Below are 24274 nucleotides of genomic sequence, written 5' to 3' on the forward strand. Positions count from 1 at the left end.
TCAGTCTTTGTTTACCCTCTATTGTCAGGTTTCAGTCTTTGTTTACTCTCTATTGTCAGGTTTCAGTCTTTGTTTACCCTCTATTGTCAGGTTTCAGTCTTTGTTTACCCTCTATTGTCTCGTTTCAGTCTTTGTTTATTTTCTATTGTCTGGTTTCAGTGTTTGTTTACTCTCTATTGTCTGGTTTCAGTGTTTGTTTACCCTCTATTGTCAGGTTTCAGTCTTTGTTTATCCGCTATTGTCTGGTTTCAGTGTTTGTTTACCCTCTATTGTCAGGTTTCAGTGTTTGTTTATCCGCTATTGTCTGGTTTCAGTGTTTGTTTACCCTCTATTGTCAGGTTTCAGTCTTTGTTTATCCGCTATTGTCTGGTTTCAGTGTTTGTTTACCCTCTATTGTCTGGCTTCAGTCTTTGTTTACCCTCTATTGTCAGGTTTCAGTGTTTGTTTATCCGCTATTGTCTGGTTTCAGTGTTTGTTTACCCTCTATTGTCTGGCTTCAGTCTTTGTTTACCCTCTATTGTCTGGTTTCAGTGTTTGTTTATCCTCTATTGTCTTGTTTTAGTGTTTGTTTACTCTCTATTGCCTGGTTTCAGTCTTTGTTTACTCTCTATTGTCTGGTTTCAGTCTTTGTTTACTTTCTATTGTCTGGTTTCAGTGTTTGTTTACCCTCTATTGTCAGGTTTCAGTCTTTGTTTACCCTTTATTGTCTGGTTTCAGTCTTTGCTTACTCTCTATTGTCTGGTTTCAGTGTTTGTTTACTCTCTATTGTCTGGTTTCAGTGTTTGTTTACTCTCTATTGTCTGGTTTCAGTCTTTGTTTACTCTCTATTGTCTGGTTTCAGTCTTTGTTTACCGTCTATTGTCTGGTTTCAGTCTTTTTGTTTACTCTCTATTGTCTGGTTTCAGTGTTTGTTTACTCTCTATTGTCTGGTTTCAGTCTTTGTTTACTCTCTATTGTCTGGTTTCAGTCTTTGTTTACCGTCTATTGTCTGGTTTCAGTCTTTTTGTTTACTCTCTATTGTCTGGTTTCAGTGTTTGTTTACTCTCTATTGTCTGGTTTCAGTCTCAGTCTGCTTATCCTCTATTGTCTGGAAACAGTCTTCATTTACCCCTTAATGTCTGGTACCAGTCTGTCTTCATCTGGTATGCGAGAATGGGTCGGCAATAACTTGGTCCAGTCCTCATCTACGTGCACAAATCCCATGCAGTGTAATCTAAATTGGGCCGTACATACTGATTGTTAGGCCGTTCTTGGCACACTTATTTTGACTATGGATTAATCCGTTTACCTGATCATGATATAGGGTTCACATTGGGTGTGACTGGTTGACAGGGGATGCTTACTTCACCTAGGCATCTGATACCACCTTTGGTGTGTCCAGGGGTCTGTGTTTGCCCTACTCTCTATTTTGTATTCGTGATGAGATTGATCATTGTTCGTTCATATATAACGGGTTGTTTCAGTATGCTTGGGTATCATTATTAATTAATAAGGACGTAGGATACCCTAAAAAATTTGTAATAGAATTTTGTAAAACAATTTATAGATGTTTTAATATTGGTAAAAACCTATATTTATCACAAATTTTTTCTTTGAAGCCACCTTAAGTTTTGCAGCATTCACTTGACTTGAAAATCTAATGGAAAAATATAACCCAAAAATTTAAATCTTTCAAAACAAAAAATCTGCTTAAACAGATAAAAGGAAACATTCAAACAATGTGGTTACACTTTATTTTTTTTATTTCTCTTCACTCTTTTCATTCGCTTATAAGGTCCATCTCCTTTCATTTTGGCCTCTTGAACTTCCGTATATTTTCTTTTATTGAATCTGAAATGGAACCATTGCAGCATATAATTTATGTATATGTATTTGAATAAATACCTCACTTTAAGGTATTCAATGTATAATGACCATATTTCATATATAATAAATGGATGGTGGAATATTTGTAATCATGATATCATTTTGAAGGGTTCATCAAATAAAAATAATCCACCATAGGAATTTTCAAAATTTTGTTTTCTGCTTGATTTATTTCACCTAGAATTTAACATTGAAGTATATGGAAAAAGCATGTTTTATTACAATATTTTAAAAACAAATTATATTTTCATACTAATCTCTTGGTAGAAAGTTACATATACTTTCTTTTTATGAATTTATGAAATAAAATTAATCATTGACCACACACATTTTTAGAAAATTAGATTTTTCTTATTTTTACCAAGGGCAGACAACTCTTACAAAAAGTCTTATGTGCAAAAAGGTCAGCTTCTAATCATTTACCACTCATGTGAATTTCATCTGCTTCACTTTCATCATTATTTAACAATAAACTTTTATGTTGATCTAAATCCTTCAAAATTGTTCATTATACATGGAATACCTTAATTGCAGCATATGATTTATGTATCTAAATATATATCTCATTCTAATTTCATTATTTAAAAAAAATAATCCAAATACGCTCACAACTTACCGAACTGAATGTCTTGTGTCATTTTTAATTTTAAAAAGATATGGCAGTATCATGGATTTCACAATTATAAATTAAATATCAGTGAAACTTAATACAAAAGCACATGTGGGCTAGGAAAACATCCAGTCTATTGGTATAACAGAATTTACTATATACATATACGAGCCACATAATATATTTTTTAAAATCAATACACAACTAACTTCCTGAATTCTGCATCAGCTAATAACTCCTGAACAAGGTTTGCTTTTCGTTGCTTCTTTGGAACCCTAGAGTGGTAGAAATCCGCCGCGGATTCAACAACTTTCCCAAACTGAAAGAACTTGGGTAGACCCTTCATATCATTGCCCTTGTAGAATCTTTTTGGATCCAAGGCTTTTCTCATTTTCAGCATCTCCAGATTCATTTTGGCATCATCAGTCATTTCTGGTGCTGTCATACCAAACCAGCCCTTTCCCTTTGTTTGAGCTCGCTCTTTCTAAAAAAAAAAAACGAAAAAAAAAAACAAACCCAAAAATCAAAATTTTTAGAAATGTTTTCACATCTTTAATTTTTTAACATCAAAATTAATGTCAATTACATCATAATGAAAACTGACATTTTTTAAACTTTCACTATGATTGTATAAATCAACAAACTTCAGAAGAAACTAACCCTTCTTTTCTGTTTTAATTTCCTTAGGCTTTCTTCATATGGTTCAAGTGAATCTTGTTTTTCAAAATCTGGTGTGATGACACTCTTTTTCATAATTTCCTACAAAAAGGTTATGAACAAATGAAGTCTTCACTTCTGGTCAACATGTACTATAGGTAGAGCAATCTGACATTTTGGATATAAACAGTGGACACGTTTATCAATTAAATCAACATTATTGAGCCATTCCTAGCAAAAAGGGCCCTTAAGTATTTTAGTGCTAAAGCGTGAACTATAGAAAACAATCCTTCAAACTATTACAGCAATATTGATTTCTCATTAAAATATTACAGTCTATCAGAGATGACAACCAACTTGCGATTGGTAATCGTGACCCTTTTCTTTACAAGTATGCAAAAAAAATTACATAAAGTTTTTTTTATTATGATGTTTTTTGAAAAAACATTGTTGGATAAGACGAGATATTTGTAAAACACATATGCCCCCCATGGTGCAAAATTGAAAAGGGTTATACACACACACATCATTTAATTGAGAGTAGTACATGTATCATCAATTCAAAATATTGAGCAGACAATATCTTCCTATGTCAAGAGTGGATTGACCATGTGACCTAAAAATCAAGAGAGGTCATCAACTCCTGAAGATGTATCAGTGTACCAAGTTTGATGTCTGTCAAGCAAAGGGTTCTCAAGATATTGAGTGGACAGTATATTCCTATGTCCAGTTTGACCCTTGACCTTTGACTATGTGACCTCAAAATCAATTGGTGTCATCTTCTCCTGATGATGTACCACTGTACCAAGTTTGATGTCTGTCAAGCAAAGGGTTCTCAAGATATTGAACAGACAGTATATTCCTATGTCCAGTTTGACCTTTGACCATGTGACCTCAAATTAAATAGGGGTCATCTTCTCCTGAAGATGTACCAGTGTACCAAGTTCGATGTCTGTTAAGCAAAGGGTTCTCAAGATACTGAGCGGACAGTATATTCCTATGTCCAGTTTGACCCTGACCTTTGACCATGTGACTTCAAAATCAATAGGGGTCATCTTCTTCTAAAGATATACCAGTGTACCAAGTTTGATGTCTGTCAAGCAATGGATTCTCGAGACATTGAGTGGTCAATATATTCTTATGTCCCGTTTGACCCTTGACCTTTGACCATGTGACCTCAAAATCAATAGGGGTCATCTTCTTCTAAAGATATACCAGTGTACCAAGTTTGATGTCTTTCAAGCAAAGGGTTCTCAAGATATTGAGCGGACAGTATATTCCTATGTCCAAAGTAGATTGACCCTTGACCTTTAACCTTTTGACCTGAAAAACACTAGGGGTCCTCTTCTTTTCATAACCAACCCACATATGAAATATCATTACAATCAAGTGAATGGTTCTCAAGATATTGAGCGGACAACATGTGGTCTACCGACCGACCAACAGGTGCAAACCAATATACCCCTCTTCTTTGAAGGGGGGCATAATAAATGTCTTTTTCGCTAGGAATGGCTCATTAATAAATTCATTTATGAATCATAACACGTTTTGCTTAATAATAAAGAAATGTATGTGTTACATATAGACAGCACTGAAGATTTAATCTTGCAGTTCAAAACTGAAATAATTTAAAAGTGAAGTGCATGTAGATCAATACATATTGCTAGACACTATCAAATTATTGCAGTACACTTTTTGGACAGCAGTCCTCAACCTTTTAAAAAGTAAAAACTGCATAAACTACCATAACTAGATCCCAGTGGGGATTTGCGACTGACAGGTAATATAGCAGTCTTCATGAAAACATTCAAAACTTGCTGGCCAGTCAGACCAGTGAACTGTCTGAATTTTCTGGCCCACAGTGAAATTTACTGGCCCCCTAAATTTTCAAATGTTTATCACATATATTATGGAATGCATTGTAAAATTGTACAATTAATTACTGAAACTATGGTTATTATTCGTATTCATATCCACCCTAAGACATCCTTTCTGTTGATACCAGAAAAACAACACCGTACATGGTAATTTCTCTCTCTCTTCGCCCCCAAACAACAAGACTAAAAATTCACGTATTTTTCACAAACATGAAAACAGCCCAAGCGCACCTTAGGAAGTAGCCTTCTTTACCAACATCAAAGTAGCCTTCTCCACTAACATCAAATGTAAACGACTGATTTATTCTATAATTTATAAACTATAGAAATTGCATAAAATCAGAGATAACTGCAATTGTTGAAGTTCATTTTAATTGGACAATGCAATAAAGCAGCAATTACCGGTGTGCGGTGCGATACTGAACATTTTTGTTGTTTCAACAACTTGTTCGTTTAATGTTCACGTGATCAACGTACAGGTTATCTTTGGACCACGATGTCCAAACACTTACTTTATGTGTTATTTTTTTTATTTATTTTTATTTTCATGGTAAATTTAAGCAAATAAGACGTTTAGAATATCTAAATCCAACATTATATTTCATGTGACTTACAGAAAGTCTACAAGCCCATCAGACTTCCTGATTTTTAATTTTCACTGACCCGACCGTAAAATTCACTGGCCTCGGTCTTCGGACCACTGAGTTTTCGTGAAGAGTGATATAGATAGGCAGATAGCTAAAACTGTCGATCAGACCACCACATGATTAACATCTCCTATCCTTCTATAGGCCTCCCATGTTTGTCTCCTTACTAACTTGTACACATCAGACTTGTTCTGTGAGTTGTCTTACTAGCCTGTACACACCTATCAGACTTGTTCTGTGAGTTGTCTTACTAACCTGTACAGATCTATCAGACTTGTTCTATGATTTGACTCCTTACTAACTTGTACACACCTATCAGACTTGTTCTGTGAGTTGTCTTACTAACTTGTACAGATCTATCAGACTTGTTCTATGATTTGACTCCTTACTAACTTGTACAGATCTATCAGACTTGTTCTATGATTTGACTCCTTACTAACTTGTACAGATCTATCAGACTTGTTCTATGATTTGACTCCTTACTAACTTGTACAGATCTACCAGACTTGTTCTATGATTTGACTCCTTACTAACCTGTACAGATCTACCAGACTTGTTCTATGACTTCACTTCTTACTAACTTGAACAGATCTACCAGACTTGATCTGTTTTTGTCTCCTTACTAACTTGTACATATCTATCAGACTAGTTCTATGATTTGTCTTACTAACTTATACAGATCTACCAGACTTGTTCTATGATTTGACTCCTTACTAACTTGTACAGATCTATCAGACTTGATCTGTTTTTGTCTCCTTACTAACTTGTACAGATCTATCAGACTAGTTCTATGATTTGTCTTACTAACTTGTACAGATCTACCAGACTTGCTCTATGATTTGTCTTACTAACTTGTACAGATCTACCAGACTTGTTCTGTGAGTTGTCTTACTAACTTGTACAGATCTATCAGACTTGATCTGTTTTTGTCTCCTTACTAACTTGTACAGATCTATCAGACTAGTTCTATGATTTGTCTTACTAACTTGTACAGATCTACCAGACTTGCTCTATGATTTGTCTTACTAACTTGTACAGATCTACCAGACTTGTTCTGTGAGTTGTCTTACTAACCTGTACAGATCTATCAGACTTGTTCTATCATTTGACTCCTTATTAACCTGTACATATCTATCAGACTTGTTCAATGACTTGACTTCTTACAAACTTGTACAGATCTACCAGACTTGTTCTATGACTTAAATCCTTACTAACTTGAACAGATCTACCAGACTTGATCTGTTTTTGTCTCCTTACTAACTTGTACAGATCTATCAGACTAGTTCTACGATTTGTCTCCTTACTAACCTGTACAGATCTATCAGACTTGTTCTATGATTTGACTCCTTACTAACTTGTACAGATCTACCAGACTTGTTCAATGACTTGACTTCTTACAAACTTGTACAGATCTACCAGACTTGTTCTATGACTTAAATCCTTACTAACTTGAACAGATCTACCAGACTTGATCTATTTTTGTCTCCTTACTAACTTGTACAGATCTATGAGACTTGTTCTGTGAATTGACTCCTTACTAACTTGTACAGATCTATGAGACTTGTTCTGTGAATTGACTCCTTACTAACTTGTACACACCTATTAGACTTGTTCTGTGAGTTGTCTTACTAACTTGTACAGATCTATCAGACTTGTTCTGTGAATTGACTCCTTACTAACTTGTACACACTTATTAGACTTGTTCTGTGAGTTGTCTTACTAACTTGTACAGATCTATCAGACTTGTTCTGTGAGTTGTCTTACTAACTTGTACAGATCTATCAGAATTGTTCTATGATTTGACTCCTTACTAACCTGTACATATCTATCAGACTTGTTCAATGACTTGACTTCTTACAAACTTGAACAGATCTACCAGACTTGATCTGTTTTTGTCTCCTTACTAACTTGTACAGATCTATCAGACTTGTTCTATGATTTGACTCCTTATTAACCTGTACAGATCTATCAGACTTGTTCTACGATTTGACTCCTTACTATCTTGTACAGATCTACCACACTTCCTCTGTGACCTGTTTTGGGGTTTTTTTTTATGGGGGGGGGGGGGGGGGGGGGGGAGGGGTGTCCTTACTTACTTGTACAATACTGTCAGGCTTGCTTTTCTGATTTATTTCCTTCTTCTTTTTCTTACTTGAAGTTCCTTCTTTTGATGTATTTTGTTTGAAAGATTTCGGATCCATAAGATTAATGTTGGAATGAATGTATGATGATAAACCATCACTGAAAACAGAGATGTATTCATGATTAAACCACAAGTTAGAGCAAGGCCCCAGGAAAAAAACTCTTCTTAAATCCTTTATCATTATGCTTTGTTATAGGTATATAATTGCTTAAACATGTTTCCTTTTCTCATATATATTCTGTTCCTCTACCTGATTACAATAAGCACTGTTCTTAGCAATTCATTCCAAAATTGCTGTCATTTACTAAAAGAAGAATAGAAATTGGGATGAAATCATAGTACTGGATTTAAAAAAAACCACCATGTGATACATAGAATTTCCCTTGTTTTTGTAAAAATATATCATATTGACATAAAGAGTTGGGTTGTTTTTTTTTTTATCACTGTTGTTGTCCCAAAAGACCCTATCTGACAAAATGATATAGTGATGGGACATCATTAAATGTACCTATGCCTAGAATCTAAAATATCTGAAGAACTCCTGACAATAACTTTCCACATGCTCCTGACAATAATTTCCCATTACTTTTGACAATAACTTTCCAAGTGTCTCTGCTGAACTGTGGTAATGGGACCTTTAGCCCCAAAATGATTTACAATTTGCTGTCCAGCATTCAATATGATTTCATGTTTATTTTCTGTAAACACACAGTAAATGTTACTTTCATAGAGTTTATTGATTCAGTCACTGAAGATTGTACTTAACACAGTTTCTGTTAGAAAATACTTAATATATTAGCATTTTATAAGTTAATTTTATATTCTTGTCTTGTTCACATACCTGTGCTTATTGATATCTTTGTTAGCATGATTGCTATTTGCTAGGACTGTTTTCAAAGTATAAAAACAGCACTTTATAATTAAAACCAGTCTCCTAGTTATTTTCTCTGTGCAACTGGCAAATATAAAGTGTCTCCAAATTAAGATTTACTCTCAACAAAAATAACTTATGGGTGCAAATTTTTTTTTTATCCTTCATTAAACTATTTACCTGAAAATCACAAATAATTTGATCTAATCACTATTGATTAATCTGTTTACAATAACATTAACAAGTATCAAAGGCCTCAAAAATGACTCATCAACAATTTCCATCAAGGGAGGTTATATACAGCACCATCTTATAAGCTTTAATTTTCTTAATTTTTAAAGTATGCTAAAACAAAATGTACATACATAAGTATTATGCTTAACTAGATATCTATGGAGTTTCAAGGTCACATTACACAAACTGGAAACACAACACATGGGCTTGAGGAACTTCCCATAAAAGCTTCAAAAGTTGTGTGAACATAAAGTTTAAGATTAAAGGTCACTATTCATTGTACCCAGCACATCTGCATAAGAAGATTACTTATTGGTACATGTCAAATATCAAAAGCCTACCGCAAAAGACAAAAAAGTAACAGCCTGGACACAGTTTGTAGCAGGTATTATTCTGTTGAAGTCTTCAACTACTTCCTTCGTCTTGTTTACATGAAGTTGCTATTTATTTACACAAAGCAAATATAAAACTCGTTAATGCATTATAACATCAATTTCCGTCAATATTCTGTTAGAATATTAGTTCAAGAATAGCCATAGCATTTGTTTTCATGGAAAGTTAAATGCAATATATCAAGTAATATGAAGTCCTTATTCACCCTCACCCTCCTTATATTCATGCGAGATTAAAAATATCATTTCGATAGACTTCATAAGTCTTTTACCATTCCTGTTTGGCTAAAATTTGAATATATATCATATATAACTTCATCATTAACCATGTTAACAAATCTTAAACTAATGAAAAAGGCATGAAGCATCTGCTTTCTGTTTTTGGCATTGGGAATGGTATAGTTTATCGGTACCAGTTATATAAGGGAAAAAAACGCTGTTTCATATCTACAGTACAGAGTCTCATCTCCCAACTATATTCAGTTGTAGACCTGCTAGATCAAAGTCCGATTCTAAAATATTTTCACATTCTTTCACAAACAACATGTGCATCCCATTGACATTAAGAATTTTATGGGCATGGCAATTACTTTATTTAATAAATTAACATAAACTATCAGTCAAACAATATTCAGTTGCGCATGAGCTTAGGGTCGTAGTGAAGCGGTGAATCCGCAAGACTGGCCTGATGTTAAGGAGTAGCTTGCTATGAGAGTTGACTAAAAAAATGAAACCATTTGTAAAAGAATTACTTAAACCTATATGAATGTTTATGGACATGAATTAATCTACAAAACAAATAAAGCAACATTTGCACAACTGACATATATATACATGTATCAAATACCATTGAATATTTTTAATACACTACAGACAAAATCTAGGGATGAAATGCCCTGGGGCAAAACGTCTTTAGGAGAAAACCATCTTTGGATGAAACATCCCTAAAGTGCAGTCAATTACTGTGCTTCTCATAAAAAAATATGGGTTGTGTGTGTCTTCGAGGGCGAAGACATTTAAGGAGGGAGGAATGCAATGGTCAGTCGAGTTAGATTGCCCATGGCCAGTCAGCTCAGTTGGTAGAGCACCTGACTAGAGATTCAGGGGGCCTGAGTTTAAATCCCGGTCTGGTCCGTAGCATTTTCTCCCTTCCCGTTACAGTTTTAAAAAGATGTTTGTGGATGTGGATTTTTTTCTAGTAAGTAAGTGTGTAAATTTTATCTAAAGTTGGTACTAAGGCCAACGATAAAAATTGTTGAGTTTCCGCTAACGTTCCAGAAAAAAATAGGGTAGGTAGGTAGGAAATAAATTTATTTTTTTTTAAATTTTATTTTTTCAAAGTATGCATAAACATTGTAAACTCTAACAAGTGTAGTATAGGAAGGAGGAGAAAATCTTTGGCTGGACCAGGAATCGAACCCGGGACCCCTGCATTATTAGGCAGGTGCTCTAACCACTGAGCTATCCAGGCCGATATCCAGTCCGTATTGCCCTAATTACTACATTCCTCCCTCCTTAAGATCAATTATAATTTTATAATTGTCTTTCAATATCAACCCAGGTTCTTTTCGCCCCTGACAGGCCAACCTGCACCACCAGGGTTGGTCAACGGCACCAAATGTAGTATGGGAAGGAGAAAATCTTTGGCTGGACCCCTGTATTTCTAGTCAGGTGCTCTAACCACTGAGCTATCCAGGCCGATATCCACGGTCCGTATAGCCCTAATTACTGCACAAGTTAAATGTTCTATTGAATTTTATACTTTCAAAATAAAACTTTGCTTAAATTGCATTGCAAGTAAACTTTCAATCATAACATTTCATCCGTTATTGGCTGAGGATTATTTCCAAATGTTTTATAAGAAACTATATTTTTCAATGAAACATATCTAGCATAAAACACAAAAGTTAACTCCTCTATGCCACTATGCTCTACAAGTACCAGATATATTGTTTCTACATTTAGATTCGTTAAAATACAACATCTTGTTTAACAGGTTGGGAACACTTCCCCTATAGCGAGATATTCTCGCTAAAACGCGATTATCCCTCTTTAGCGAGAAATAAACATTACCATAAACAGGTGTTTTGGCGTCTTTACTGAAAATAATGACAAATCCCGTGCAACGCTGAATAAGTGCGACACACACTCAACATGAAGCGAATTGTTTCTATGAAATTGACAACATAGTCAAGAAATTTCATATCAAAGTTGCTGCGTAAGAGAGAAGCAGTCTGAAATTCAATACACATCGTGAGTGTTTTTGTTCTGATTATAATATATTTGCAGAAGTATCACACATTTTAGCACTTTTTCTTCTTTTCACGTGAAACACGAAGAGATGTATTCCACGGGTGTTTTTCTCGGTTGTACGGGATATATTTACTCTCGCTAGAGAGGGATAATCGCGTTTTAGCGAGAATATCTCGCAATAGGGGAAGTGTTCCCAACCTGTTTAACCACAACTCTACTTAGAAGCAATAAATTTAATCTAACATACTAGTTCTTTTTCTTTTTGGCTCTCTTGTGATCTTCTTTACTTTGTGAATTTTTTGCCTTTTGTTTTTCCCCCGGTGACTGCACAGCGATTTGTGGTCTTCTGTCCAAAACAAACATGGAACTTTCAACACACTGTTCTTGTCTTTTCATCGATATCTGTTTTGAAATACTTTCACTCAGATTCATGGCTACTTCTTTCAATTCTTCATCAGAAGAGCTCTCATCTTCAGAGGATGAACTGTTCATTTTCATATGATGTTTTGTTCTAACCTACTTCCAACACGTTTAACACAACCGGAAGTGCCGAGGAGCATTCTCGGTGAGATAATTACGCACCAAAATATAGCTCCTCGACAATTCTTATTCCTTCATTCACATGGACGATTGATAAAAGTTATGATAAATCTATATGAACGATTATATATTTTACACGTATGAACTCTTACAAATATATATGCCACCTTTATCAATATGATAAACTGCGTATGAATATTTCTAACAAATCCGATCCCGATCAGAATTGGTTTCAAATAGTCAGGTTCCCGAGACCCCTCTGCATTTCTATAATAAAACAGCTGGATGATTAGTCTGGTCCCCGCCCCCGCCAATCCTTCATCAAAACGAGTGATCAAGGAGTGGCGGGGACCAGACTACTGGATGATTATCTTTTCAGTATTGGTTGTAAGAATAACTACATGCCAAGAAATTCTTAGCAAAATCTCGGGTATAGAAAAACCGTTATAAATCAGTGACCGCAATTAAGAGATAAGCGACGGCTACTATTAATCAGCATGTAATATGGTCCTATTGAAGCCAACGAATTCAGACCGGGCGGGATTTCTTGGCATGGCAAAGACGAATACCCGGGTACATACCTTGAAATACAAGGTGAAATAACATCATTAGACATTTCTAAACCTACATGTAGTAACTGTCTAAACGTCTTTTTTTATCATTATTCAAAATATCAGTATGCAACTCCGATATTAAATATTGAATTTACAAAGTTTGGTATATTGTGCCTCTCTAGTCAGACTGGGAAAGACTATGAACTGCAAGCGTATCCCCAGTCAATAAATTCAAACGATTTAACTTAACAAAACTTAGGTAATTTCTTAGTGCACCCTTTACAAATTGAAACTGGCACTGATATTAAGATATTCAAAATATTGTATGTGAATTACTCCTATCTATGGCGGTACTATAAAAATATAGTAAACTGAACATTTTTCCGGGTTTTAATTCTTATTCTATCGCTTGTATCTGTAATTTATATTCTTTTGTTCTGAACCCTATAAATTCGACCGTTCACTATACAGTGTAGAGAGAGAGAGAGAGAGAGAGAGAGAGAGAGAGAGAGAGAGAGAGAGAGAGAGAGAGAAGATAAGTTTATTCCAATTTTGGGCCTAGAGGACATAACAGCAAGACAGCTTATAAAGAAGGAAATTTCAAAAAAGAAAGTTTACAACATTAAATAACTACAGGTTACATGGATTGCAAACTACATGTGGATGCAGCATGTTGGGGAAACGATTACACACACACACACACACACACACACACACACACACACACACACACACACACACATATATATATATATATACATATATATATATATATATATATATATATATATATATATATACATGTATAAAAGCACTGAAAAGGCCACGACACTATTGGTGATTTAAAACTCAAATTTTCGACGCAACCCGCTTCTTTATCAAGAGACATATATTACATAAACAAATATTACACAACACGAAAAATATGGAGCTCCAAATTAACATAAACTCAAATAATTGAAGATATCTTCATTTATTTGAAGGTATCATCAATTCAATTATTGCTCTCTTTAATTGAATTAATGCGCCCATCAAATGAATTAATGAGAGCAATAATAGATTTGATGCGCGCATTAATTCAATTATTGCTCTCTTCAATTCAATTGACGAGAGCATCAATTTCGCAGAGATATTGCTCGCAGTGATTAAGTTAGAGCTCGGTATAAATAATTTGATGATCTCTTTAATTCAATTGAAGATATCTTTAATTATTTACAATGCTTTTGTATAAGGAATTAATACGCGCATAAATTCTTTTAAAGAGAGCAACAATTCAATTAAAGGGATCATTAATTCAATTGTGGATATATTGAATTCAAGATATCTTTAATTATATAGTCGCTCTCTCTCTAAAGGAATTATTGCTCTCTTCAAATGAATTAAAGATATCATTAATTCAATTGAAGATAGCAATACTTGAATTAATGCGCGCATTAAATCAATTATTGCTCTCCTCAAATTAATTAATGCACGCATCAATTCAATTATTGCTCTCATCAATTGATTTAATGCACGCATTATATCAATTATTGCTCTCTTCAATTGAATTGTAGCACGCATCAATTCAATTGTTGCTATCATTATTTCATTTGAAGAGATCATTAATTCAATTAAAGCGCGCATCAATTCAGCTGAAGAATTAATACTATCATCAATTCAATTAATGCGCGCAATAATTCAGAATTGAAGATATAATTAATTATTTGAAGAGATCTTTAATTGAATTGTTGCGCGCATTAAATGAATTGATGATATCTTCAAATAATTGAAGATATCTTCAATTATTTGAGTTTATGTTAATTTGGCACTCCATAGAAAAACGACAAATATTAATAATCTACATTGTTAACAAGAATGATACACTGTTGTACTGAATGAGAAAAAGGGTTTCGTTGTAAGGCATGTTTACTGACGATGGTGTAGAGAGTTTGTACCATGGTCGGGTCGGGATGAAAATAGAATTATTTTTTAAAATTATAGAAATCAGACAAATTTAGATAGAAAACTTCCAAAACAATGTGATTGTGAAATAAAAAGGTGGCAAGATTTATATGAAATTTCTTTTTTTTTCCACATGGTATAAATTAGTTATTTTGGTTTGTACAAAGAAATGACCCCTATTACTAAAGGAGTGACAAATTATTCCCATAACCTTCTTACATCACACTCATTAATTAATCTTTAACAGGACAGATGTAATTTTTAACACTGATCAAAATGGTCTTTGCATGTTCAGCTGAACTCTTTGAAACACCATGGCTTAGATCATTACTCCCAAGGGACAAATGAAATCTTAATTGGACAGTCTAATCAGAAACACCTTGGCTTAGATCAGTATTCCCATGAGACAATGCCTCTATCTGTAGTGTGATGTGCTTATTAATTCTGTGCAAATTTTGCAGTCCAATACTGCATATAATTATATTATTAATGTTGGAAACAAAATAATTATTCTTATCAATTGTTATGTAGCTACAATTTACGAAAAAATGTGCATTTCTAGGTGTAGAGTTACGGCAATACGTACTCTCGTATATATGCTTCAGAAAGAGGCAGAATATATTCTTATCAGTTATATATTTTCTATTTTATTTGATATCATAAACATTTCCATCAAGCTGTTAACAATAAAAAAGTTACTAAACCGAGAATCCACAAAAGTCAGTATGCTGGGTTAAGAATGTAATCATACGGGACGGGCCTACAGGGCATACTACTTGGAAGTGATACAATTTACTTGTGTTTGTTTTTTCTTTAGATCGTTTAGAAATTAAAAAATCAAAATTCACTTTGATATAAACAAAAAATATGGAAATTGAACAGTTTTATGTTGAGAAAAGTAATATACGGGACGTAATCTACGAGTCCTAATTTTAGTATAGCTATATTCCATCAAGAATATCTATTTTAAAAATTACATCGAGATCGGGAGCTTTTAAATTTTTAAAAACATGCGTGTTTATTACGTCATACGGCCAAGAAGTCTACAAAAAAGTTGAAAGGCGGGACGATGTTGTATTCAAAGCCAAAGGATAATTTCTGACTGTATTATATTATCATATTTATTTATTTGTGTATCTAAACAGAAAATTGTCTTATTATGCAATAATGTGATTTATTCATATTGTATGGAACACTATTTGTCGGTCGAGTAGGCATGCAGATGTAAACAAAATGGCATTGTCATTATGTCACGTGAATTACGGCTCTGCCTCGTAAATTACCTTAATGTTTATGGTTTCCATTTTTAGATTAGTTTTTATTTAGGATTGTGTATGGTCTAATCATGTTTTATTTTAATTTATAATATAACAAATTAATGACTGGATAATAAAAAGCTTTGATTAAATGAGACGATTATTCCCTGTTAATGTCTGACTTAGAGGTATACGGACATCTTTAACAACAAAATCTATTCTACACAAGATACTTTATTTTCTGCATGTAATTAAATGATTTCACGTTTTAATAGATCTATTTGACTTATTGATATACAGACTTTTATCAAATCTGGTTTACTTCCTGCAAAAAGATCTCCAATAAAGAAAGTTTTTTGTCCCGTAAATTACAGAAAATTATCTTTCTTTATTAAAAGTAGATTTGTAAAATTTGTACTCTTCAATGTCTATATATAGTATAAGAATGATTATTACTTGCAAAAATACATAATATACTATTTGATTTACTATCTAAAAGTTCCAAAAATAAAATATTTTGATGATTTAATCAGACATCGACTCGTAAATTACAGATGGCGAAATCAAAGTCATACACCTTTTCTGAGTGTTTCAGAGATATGCTATACATTTTATCATTTAAAATTCGGGAAGCAAAAGCATTGAAGAGTGTATGAAAAGAATTCTTTGTAAGTAAACTATTTCATTATCTATTCTAAAAATTTGTGCGAAGTTTAGACAAAACATATTTCTTTTGAAATAATTTTCATGATTACAAAAGAATTAGATATTTATACATGTGTCATTGAATGTTGGTTTATGTTGATTTGATTGCATAGTTTAAAATGTTGTCTTTTGATTTCATTAAAACATTTTATATTGGGTTTTCTTCCTATATCATGCTAAATACAATACAAAATGGCCTCGTAAATTACTTCTGGCATTTTATAGTACTCCATTTTAGAAACCATAACTTTTTTCCTGTTCGTCCTGAGCTGCAGATCTTTGTAGTAAGAATCTACGATATAATCAGCAACACATAAAAATAATAGAAATTAACATTCTACAAAGTTTATTTTTCAACTTTTCAAAGTTTCAATTTGCTGTTTTATATGAGAATCAGTGTGATACGTAGGGATTACCTCCCTTAAATATACACGTTTTTTTTTAAATACTTACTATTCTAAAAGTTTTAATGACCTTATTTTAAGCTGCAATTTACACTTCTCTGCAAATGCACAAATTGGCAAAGTTTGTTGATCTAGGGTTCAAATCTACAACAGCCCAAACACTCCACTCCCAGAGAAATAAATGACAAAATCTTTTGATTTCTTGAATTTCTTTATTGGGAAAATTTTTTCCAAAAAAACCCTTACAATTTGGGTCATTTTATTAATTTCACCTTATTAAAATGATAGCAAACAGTACAAATGACTAAATAGGAGAAATATTTCAAGCCCCATAAAATTTGTAAAACCCAGGAGCTTCCGGGGGCTTCGCCCTCTGGACCCCCACTGCCTCATAAAGTGGCGCCCCCGTAACCACAATTCCTGGATCCGCCCCTGGTACATAACACGCCCGTGAAAAGCTAATATAGGGTGTTTTCTTACACCACGATTTGTAGAACTTGGTTTCAAGTAATATCAAAGCAATCGTCAAGATGTGACATACTTTCTTTGCATCGTAAAAACAAGACAAATCATGTACTCTCCATGTAATATTTTCACTTGACACAAGATGTGTACCAAGTTTGATTGGCCTTGCCCCAAAGAATCGGTCTGCATCCTGCTACTACGACTTTGATCTTTGACCTTAAGAAACAATAGGCACCCTCCATTTGGCATAAAGTGTATGTGTACAAAGTTTGACTGTCCTAGCCCCAACAGTTCGGTTTGTATACTGCCTACAAGGTTTTTCTACTAAGTGATACTGTGACCTTGACAAACAATAGGCATCTTCCTTTCATCATGGTGATCAAATGTATCAACTTGCAATATCTTGGAGCTTACGGTTCGGTTTGTATCCTGCCTACAGGATCTTCCTACTGTGATACTGCAAACTTGACCTTTGACCCCTAACCTTGAAAAACAATAGGCATCTTCCTCTCATCATGGTGATCAAATGTACCAAGTTCCAATATTCTGGAGCTTATGGTTCGGTTTGTATCATGCCTACAAGGTTTTTTTTTTTTACTAAGTAACATTACGACCTTGATCTTTGACTTCTGACCTTGAAAAACCATAGGGATTACCCTCTCATAATGGTGATAAAATGTGCTAACTTGCAATATCCTGGAGCATACGGTTCGGTTTGTATCCTGCCCACAAGGGTTTCCTACTAAGTGACACTACGACCTTGACCTTTAACTTCTGACCTTGAAAAACAATAGGCATCTTTCTCTCATCATGGTGATCAAATGTAACAAGTTGCAATATCTTGGAGCTTACGGTTCGGTTTTTTCCTGCCTGCCTACAAGGTTTTTCTACTATGTAGTATTACAACCTTGACCTTTGACTTTTAATCTTGAAAAACAATAGACATCTTCCTCTCATCATGATGATCAAATGTACCAAGTTGTAAAATCCTGGAGCTTAGGATTATGTCATATATTGATCATATCATCTTAATTATAGTGGACTTGATTTAGGGCGGTACATACCTTCTTCTTAAGATGCATTAACTGACCAAGTTTGATGATTCCAGATCAGTCCAGTTCAAGTCGGACAGAATTTTGCCATATTTGGCTATATATTCTTAATCAAAGGTCACACAGAACTAACTTTAAAGTGCCATCCACCCTCTACCCAAGATGTATCAGCTGACAAAATTTGCTGATTCTAGGTCTCATAGTATTTGAGTTACTAGTATTAGCCAGAAACGAAGCGAGAGAGACAGAGAGCATAACATAATACGTTCCATCTTAGACGGGCGTATAAAAATTGCTTTAGAGAGAGAATATCATTGGGAACATATCCCTACAACACTAGTCTCCATCCTAATCTTAAATATGGGGATGTAATTGTAAGATTATATTTGCACTTATAATAAACCTGTCCTCATAACGCAGGTCAAATGGTTAAAAATTGTCCCCACGTTACACTTTTTACCAGCTTCTCTCTAGTCCGGAAAATCTTTAGAATATACTGACTAGTCCGGAATAGTTTTAAACGTGCTGACTGGTCCGGAATAGTTTAGAACGCACTGACTAGTCCGGAATAGTTTAGAACGTACTGACTAGTCCGGAATAGTTTAGAACGTACTGACTGGTCCGGAATAGTTTAAAACGTACTGACTGGTCCGGAATAGTTTAAAACGTACTGACTAGTCCGGAATAGTTTAGAACGTACTGACTAGTCCGGAATAGTTTCGAATATTCTGACTGGTCCGGAAAAGTTTAGAACGCATTGACTGGTCTGGAATAGTTTAGAACGTACTGACTAGTCCGGAAAAGTTTAGAACGTACCGACTGGTCCGGAAAAGTTTAGAACGTACTGACTAATCTGGAAAAGTTAAAAACGTACTGACTAGTCCGGGATAGTTTAAAACGTGCTGACTAGTCCGGAAAAGTTTCGAACGCACTGACTGGTCCGGAAAAGTTTAGAACGTACTGACTGGTCCAGAATAGTTTAATACATACTGCCTGGTCTGGAATAGTTTAAAATGTACTGGCTGGTCTGGAATAGTTTAATACATACTGGCTGGTCTGGAATAGTTTACAATGTACTGGCTGGTCCAGAATAGTTTAATACATACTGGCTGGTCCAGAACAGTTTAGAGCGTACTGGCTGGTCCAGAATGGTTTAGAGCGTACTGGCTGGTCCAGAATGGTTTAGAGCGTACTGGCTGGTCCAGAATAGTTTAGAGCGTACTGGCTGGTTCGGAATAGTTTAGAATGTACTACCTTAGGTATGCAGTCTCCAGGGTTTGACATTTACTTTTTTGAGCACTAGACCAGTCGGACTACTTAAAATGATTTTCACTAGACCTGACCTTACATCCACTAGCCCTGACCAACTTTCCAGAAAAACTGATAGTTTCTACATATTTAGATACTTAATTCAAATGCCAAACGTTAAATTTGAACCAAAAATAAAAACATTTAATTGTCTCATAAAGGTATTCGGATCGACAGGAATTTATACTCGTACGAAGAACGGCGATCTCGAATGCACATAGAGTAGATGTCGTAAAACATCACTTCCGACCGCGATTTTATCTATTAGAACTAAAAATAGAGATTGTGTCATCCCGCGGTTCAAAATTGCTCGCAAACTCTTTACATTTATATTTCTAGTTAAGAAAAAAATATATTATGGTTTAAAGTAAAGTTTCTTGTAAATTTTTCAACACGACCAGTCGGACTAGTAAATCGACATTTTACCCGACTGGTCCGGTCATTTAGTAGACTTACGGGCACTGGGAATTAGTGTAAATATATAGTATGTGCATGTATAAACAAGAATAGATATGGTTTACCCCATATCCAAGATATTCGACTTTTAATTTACTTGAATTTTCACTATGCTCAGCTGATCTCTAGGAAAAGTCAAAAGACTGCACTTGTTATGAAACTGGTGTATAGTCCTTCATGTCCGTAGCAAATACCGTCACCAGTCTTTTGTCACTAGCAAACAGTGCACACACCGGTGCTTGCAAGACATATGAAAAAATGGATAGATGGCACAAATACGGTACAAAGATATTTATGCTTTTTTGTCGAATGATAAACCATGGATGATATTCCTTCCAAATCATGCCGTCAGTTCCTTAAGCTCAAATTTACAAACAAAGGAATAGATGCCGTCAACATAAGCAACATTCTTCGTCATAAAAGGGTTCAGTCGTGTATTCCAACTTATTTCAAGTTCAAGTCTACACCCTGTATTTCCTACAGCTATGCTTCTACTATTGCATCCAAACTTTTTAATTATAAACAAACTTTGCAGTGCTTAGATATAGACCATCTTATACTTAATCCACCAACATGTTCTTGTTCTTCATCTTCTTTCAACTACAGTCCAGCTGGACATGTCATTACTGGTGATGTTGATATAGTTTAAAATGAGGACCTCAAATCACTTATTCTTAAAGGTCCTAAATACAGAGAACCTCAGTCTTTTAATTGGCGACAGAACTTCATCTCTATTATGAGTTCTGTCGAAGATTATGCCAGACGATGGGCTAAATATGAAAAAGAAGAACTTGATACATTGTCAGAATGGGTTAAAAGCATAAGAGGGATATCAAAATCCCGCATTAGACACATGAAAACAAAAGCACGTACCATCTATCCTTCTGTGTTTAGTAAACCAGAAGTGATAAAAGAATTAGATAGGTTACATGAGGAATATGTTTTGGTTCCAGCTGACAAAGCTAGTAACGACATTGTCTTTGTTTGTAAGGTTCATTATTACAACTGTATTTTAAACGAACTTGGCATTAATTCCACTTTTGGTAATCATACTTATACTCCAACTGCCCTTTCAAAAGACGAAATTCTTCAAAACCATGCTTCAGTTTTAGACACATTTAATATCCCAGTCAATGGGTCGAATGAATATGAGTTACCGTACCTATACTGGATTCCTAAACTACATAAAAACCCTTACAAACAAAGATACATTGCTGGATCCAGTAAGTGCTCTACCAAGCCCCTATCTTTGCTCCTCACGAAAATGTTAACAGCTGTGAAGGAGAAACTTCAAACTTACTGTGCAACTACATATGCCAGAAGTGGTGTTAATCAAATGTGGATTCTAAAAAATTCTAAAGAACTTTTAGTAAACTTGAAATCCCAGAATTTTCCCCAAATCAATAGCATTAAAACCTATGACTTTTCAACACTACACACGACCATTCCTCACAATAAATTAAAGACTAGACTTTTTGACATCATAGACAGTGGCTTCTTCAACAAAAACGGAAATATTCATATCTAGTGATCAGTCATTCAAAAACTTACTTTGTTAAACACCACTCTGATTCCACGCACAAGTACTCTGAAGTTGAAATAAAAAATATGCTAGAGTTCCTCATTGACAGTATCTTCGTGGTCTTTGGTGATCAGGTCTTCCAACAGTCTGTTGGAATTCCCATGGGCACGAATTGTGCTCCTTTGTTAGCTGACCTGTTTTTATATTCATATGAAGCAGAATTTATCAAAAAACTTCTACGTGAGAAGAAAAAATCTCTCGCTGTGACCTTCAGTTCGACTTTTAGATATATCGATGACGTTTTGTCTATTAACAATGATAGCTTTCATTCATATGTCGATTTGATATATCCCTGTGAGCTCGAAATAAAGGACACCACAGAGTCGTCCACTTCTGCTTCATACTTAGATATTTTATTGAAAGTAGACATTAACGGCAAACTGACAACTCAACTGTATGACAAACGGGATGATTTCAGCTTCTCCATCGTCAACTTCCCACATTTATGTAGCAATATTCCATTATCACCTGCATATGGTGTTTATATATCTCAACTGATTCGATATGCAAGAGCTTGTTCTGGGTATAGTCAGTTTTTAAATCGAGGTAAGCTACTGACAAACAAGTTGATGGTACAGGGATTTCAACAGTCTCGATTGAAGTCAGCATTTCGCAAATTCTATGGTCGTTATAACGATCTAGTTCGTCAATGTAACCTCGCATTGGGTCAAATGCTGTCTGACGTGTTTCATACCGATTGTTAAAGGACACAACGCATTTTTCTAAACTTTTTCATTTTTTCAGCAAAATTAACTCTTTTTATGCCTAAAACTACTTTAAATGTGTTTTAAATTAAATATTTTGCGTAGTTTTCGAGTTTGAAAGCGATGAAATTCAAATCTTGTGATATGCATATTTTCTTTCGCTAGTTTACATTTTGTGTGACGTCATATGCGCCCTCGGGTTTGAAAACATCCATTAGCCATTTCATAAACAGATTAGATTTAATCGACAAAAAACCAATTGTCACGTTAACGGCTTGTAAATAATAATGCATTAAGATGTTTTGTGCCGTGCTCGGGTGTACTAGTTGTCGGTAGAAAGGATTTAGACTGAGTATTTTTCAATTTTTCGAAGGAAGGTACGAGAAAAAAGACGTGGATAATTTTTTTGTTGGAGCAAGAACTTTACCTTAAAAAAACACACCCAGTCACCTTTGCAAACATCGCTTGGACAGAGACCCTGATAAACTGCGAGAAAATGGATATATCGAAGCTATAAGCACTGGTAGGCCTATAGCATACATTCTGTTTTGCTCTTCAAATTCAATACACACTCGGATCAACTGACCTTCACCTTGTAACAACATATATCGACGATACAATGTAACTTCTACCAACTGGTAGATTTACAACAACAAAAAATAAAGATACAAAATAATTGAACTTTTAATTATACAAATAATAGAATATTGTATTTCCTAACTTTAAATTGAATTATAAAATTATTTCTTTATTGAACTCGTAGCATCTTGAGTGCGTCAGTAGGCTATAACGCCGTGCTCCCACTTCGTACCTCCTAAAGACGTGCAGATCACAATTCAAAAATAGTCATAAGATTGCTTTATCAAAATAAAATAATGTGATTACCACTTTAAATTTGAATATTGTTATTGATTTGTGTGTGTGTTGTCTTTTTCTTTCTTTCCGAAATGCACGCGTGACAATAGCTTGGCATAGGGCCTAGTTGTCAACAATTTAACGTATCATAATTTGTCTAATCCAAAAATAAATAATGATTGCACTGTTTATTTTAGAAAAACAGCGCCAATTACAGATGTATAAACGAATAACATCCCCAAATAGTTTGTAGACAGCGACCCATATAAACATTATTTACTCACAATTTTGCCGATTTCATACACGCTTTACTCGCTATATTTGGGTAGTTACATCGTTATATGTGTGCACTGGTGGCGAACACATATAAAACTCGGACAATTTATCAACATCGATTTAAATGTTGCCCATGGTAAATTAATTAGGCCCCTAAAAGTTGAGTTTTTAATAATATCTCGCAGTACTTTCACAATCCGAAGGGCGTGTGTGACGTCGCTGTACCACGTGACTACCTACCTAATTAACATGACTTTTTGAAATCGGGCCTTAGATTTAAGTCTGTATTGTGGTTAATTATCGCAAAATTTCGGCGAACGAACTATTAAAATTAATTACTATAAGCATAAAGAAGACAAAATGCATGTAATATTGTATACTTTGAAAACATGAGATATGTCCTTTAAGCCGTTCTTGGCACACTGATTTTGACTGCGGATAACTCCGTTTACCTGATCAGGATATGGGGCTCACGGCGGGTGTGACCGGTCAACAGGGGATGCTTACTCCTCCTAGGCACCTGATCCCACCTCTGGTGTGTCCAGCTATCTATTTTGTATTGCTTGTAGGAGTTATGAGATTGATCACTGTTCGTTATCTTCACCTTGCATAAAGAAGGAAATCAA

The 24274-nt window shown here is 34.6% G+C and overlaps 1 protein-coding gene and 1 non-coding gene across 2 annotated transcripts; both read right to left on the reverse strand.

The window, feature by feature from the left end:
* Positions 1–1714: 1714 nt before the first annotated feature.
* On the reverse strand, positions 1715–24246 carry LOC125671121 (deoxynucleotidyltransferase terminal-interacting protein 2-like). The gene is made up of 5 exons (XM_048906594.2): positions 11798–24246; positions 7754–7898; positions 3137–3235; positions 2686–2960; positions 1715–1830 (listed from the first exon to the last, which is right to left on the reverse strand). Exons 1-5 carry the CDS (start codon positions 12046–12048, stop codon positions 1725–1727), a joined length of 876 nt encoding a protein of 291 aa, XP_048762551.2. The 5' UTR covers positions 12049–24246; the 3' UTR covers positions 1715–1724.
* Positions 10696–10769, reverse strand: Trnai-aau (transfer RNA isoleucine (anticodon AAU)). Its single transcript has one exon. It is a non-coding gene; the product is annotated as a tRNA-Ile (tRNA).
* Positions 24247–24274: the final 28 nt, after the last annotated feature.

This window comes from Ostrea edulis, chromosome 4 (genome assembly GCF_947568905.1).
Source record: "Ostrea edulis chromosome 4, xbOstEdul1.1, whole genome shotgun sequence".
In the NCBI taxonomy this organism is placed as follows: Eukaryota; Metazoa; Mollusca; class Bivalvia; order Ostreida; family Ostreidae; genus Ostrea; species Ostrea edulis.